Genomic DNA, 2,398 nt, shown 5'->3' with positions numbered 1-2,398 from the left:
GAGGGTTTAAACATCCACCTGTTGCTTCGGCATGCAAAGGACATGCTGCGTTTTTACACATAGCCGTGTTCTTGTGGACATACAATAGTATTAGATTGGAGATGGTGATGTTCCTCCACAGTGAACTCACGTGAGACATGACTGCAAGCTCATTGGCTTCTTCAGGCGTTTATTTGTGTATAAATTAAAAGTAGTCCTGAGCAGTATGATAACGTGTGGATGGTATATTCGTTTGTCGCCCCCAAAACGGCCGAAAATATAACGTGACGTGTTCCTTGTGTTGGCAATGTCTGCAGGACAGCACTCTCTGAGCAACAGCAGGGACATCAGCGCCATGGACACCCTCCCCCTCAACGGCAACTTCAACAACAGCTACTCCCTGCGGGACGACGACTATGAGACGGTGGGCGTGCGGGCCCCGGGTGACGTGGGTGGCCTCAACCTGGACGACGCTGCCTTTGAGAAGATGATCATATCCGAGATTGTCCACAACAACCTACGGCCCCGCGTGGCCCCCAAGGCTCGCGACATCCCGCGGGAGAGGGACGTAGCTCTGCCCCCACAGACTCGTGTCATCGTGGACCGGGGTAGCGGCAGCGAGGACGACGCCATCGTGGCGGACCACGTGGAAGCCTCGTCCCCTCAGAGAGGAGCCTCTCAAGGAGTCCACGCACCTTTGGAGCTGCTCCTGCACCCCCACCACAAGGAGGCCCTGGAGGCGCCCCTCCTCCCCCAGAGGACTCACTCCCTGCTTTACAGCGCCCACAAGGCTCCCAGGCGCATGGAGGGACAGCCGGGGATTGGCGACGAGACTGTGATGACGGCGGAGGATGCTAGCAACAACAGAGACTCGCTTTACACCAGCATGCCCAATTTGAGGGACTCGCCCTCCGCTTCCCCGTACCCTCCTGAACAGGAGGAGGAAGACGAGGACGAGCTCTCCCCTTCCATCCAAAGTGAGGACACGTACCATAAAAGCATGCCCGAGCTAGGCGACACGCCGCCGCCGCTTTCTTACTATCACATAAACCGAGTGACCAGCGACGGATGTGTGCTGCCGCCGCCCACCTCCCAGGAGCACTGTGCAACGGAGGGGGACACCCCTAGTGACGGACAGATGCAGCTCATCACCAGCCTCTGAGCGTCAGGAAGGGCGGGTGCTTTGGCTTGGTTGGACTTTTTGCACACTAAACATGTTCTTCTGAGGCCTGAATGTGGACTCTGCTGCCGTACTAACGCAGCTCAGACAGAAAAAACTCCCAATGTTCCCAGTAAAGAACACCTGACACTCCTGGGGGTCTTTTTTGAGGGTGGCTGTGGTGTCACCATTGTACAAAAAAAAAAAAAAGAAAACCACTTATTCAGACTCAGGCCTTATATTTTCTCTCTTGCACATTGTCAAAGTAACAGCTAAAGAAAATATATTTTGCTGTACCACTCGTGTAAAAAGTAGAGAAAAACATGAAAGGAAAAAAAAAAGTTAATGCCCTCTTTGATGTTAATAGGACTCTTCATATAAACTGTTCATCTTCATCAAAATGGAGGACTTTAGTTTTTCCTCTCACACTTCACTTGTATGTTCCAATATCATTTTTTTAAACAGTATTTGAGAGATGTACTGTAAAAATCAACACGTCTGCTTGAGGGATTTTTTTACTTGAAGCAAATGTGTTATGTTATTTTTGCGGATCTTCCTTTTAATTTATTAACAGAACTATTTGCTTAAAAACATCAAAAACAAAGAAAGGTTGTTGCCGCACTGATTAGGTTCATGTCTTTTTTTTTTTTTTGTAAGAGCCTGTCGTCAGCTGGTATTTAATTCAACTCCTGTTTGATATCGAATAAATGTGAATTTTGTTTTTCTTGTCCACAAATGTCTACTACTACTTATTTATATTTGAACTTTTATATCAAAATATGTAAATGTATATGTAAAGCTTATGTTCACCAGGGTCGTGGGGATGCTGGAGCCAATCCCAGCTGTCTTTGGGCAAGTGTCGGGGTACACCCTGGACTGGTCGCCAGCCAATCACAGGGCACATATAGACAAACAACCATTCACACTCACAAAACGGTGGGTCCCAAACTTTTTACAGTGACGTACCCCCACTCCTGCACATTTAAAAAACATAAACCTTATTATGTTAATGTTAATTAACTTGAAATATTGAAGATAATTCATTGGTTCATTCATTTTATAGTAATTCCGGGTGAAAAATGTGTACTTTGCATGGTGACAATAGGATAAAGTTTGACATGAACAATGATATATAAATTAGTTATCATCCTACAAATATTTTATTCCACTCTGATGTTGGCATCCTTGGCATCCTACTTTTTTTTTTTTTTGCTAGGAAATCAGGAACTCCAACCACTTGTGCCTGATGGTGGCGTCTTT

General features: G+C 46.6%; 1 protein-coding gene across 11 annotated transcripts in view; it reads left to right on the top strand.

The window, feature by feature from the left end:
* The window catches only part of LOC131124836 (adhesion G protein-coupled receptor L2-like), a 111,109-nt gene extending 109,143 nt beyond the window's left edge, over window positions 1-1,966 (top strand). For 3 of the 11 annotated variants that reach the window (XM_058065686.1, XM_058065681.1, XM_058065677.1), the window contains one exon: window positions 297-1,965. In XM_058065686.1, the coding sequence (XP_057921669.1) occupies window positions 297-1,141 (845 nt within the window). In that variant the 3' untranslated portion in view covers window positions 1,142-1,965. Of the gene's footprint in view, window positions 1-296 lie in introns of all 11 variants that reach the window. The other 8 variants (XM_058065688.1, XM_058065678.1, XM_058065679.1 and 5 more) reach the window with 5 other exon arrangements.
* The last annotated feature ends 432 nt before the right edge of the window (window positions 1,967-2,398 follow it).

The sequence above is a fragment of the Doryrhamphus excisus genome, chromosome 3 (assembly GCF_030265055.1).
Source record: "Doryrhamphus excisus isolate RoL2022-K1 chromosome 3, RoL_Dexc_1.0, whole genome shotgun sequence".
Taxonomy (NCBI): domain Eukaryota; kingdom Metazoa; phylum Chordata; class Actinopteri; order Syngnathiformes; family Syngnathidae; genus Doryrhamphus; species Doryrhamphus excisus.
The sequence above is the reverse complement of the archived record's forward strand: the minus strand, read 5'-3'. Positions and strand labels throughout refer to the sequence as shown.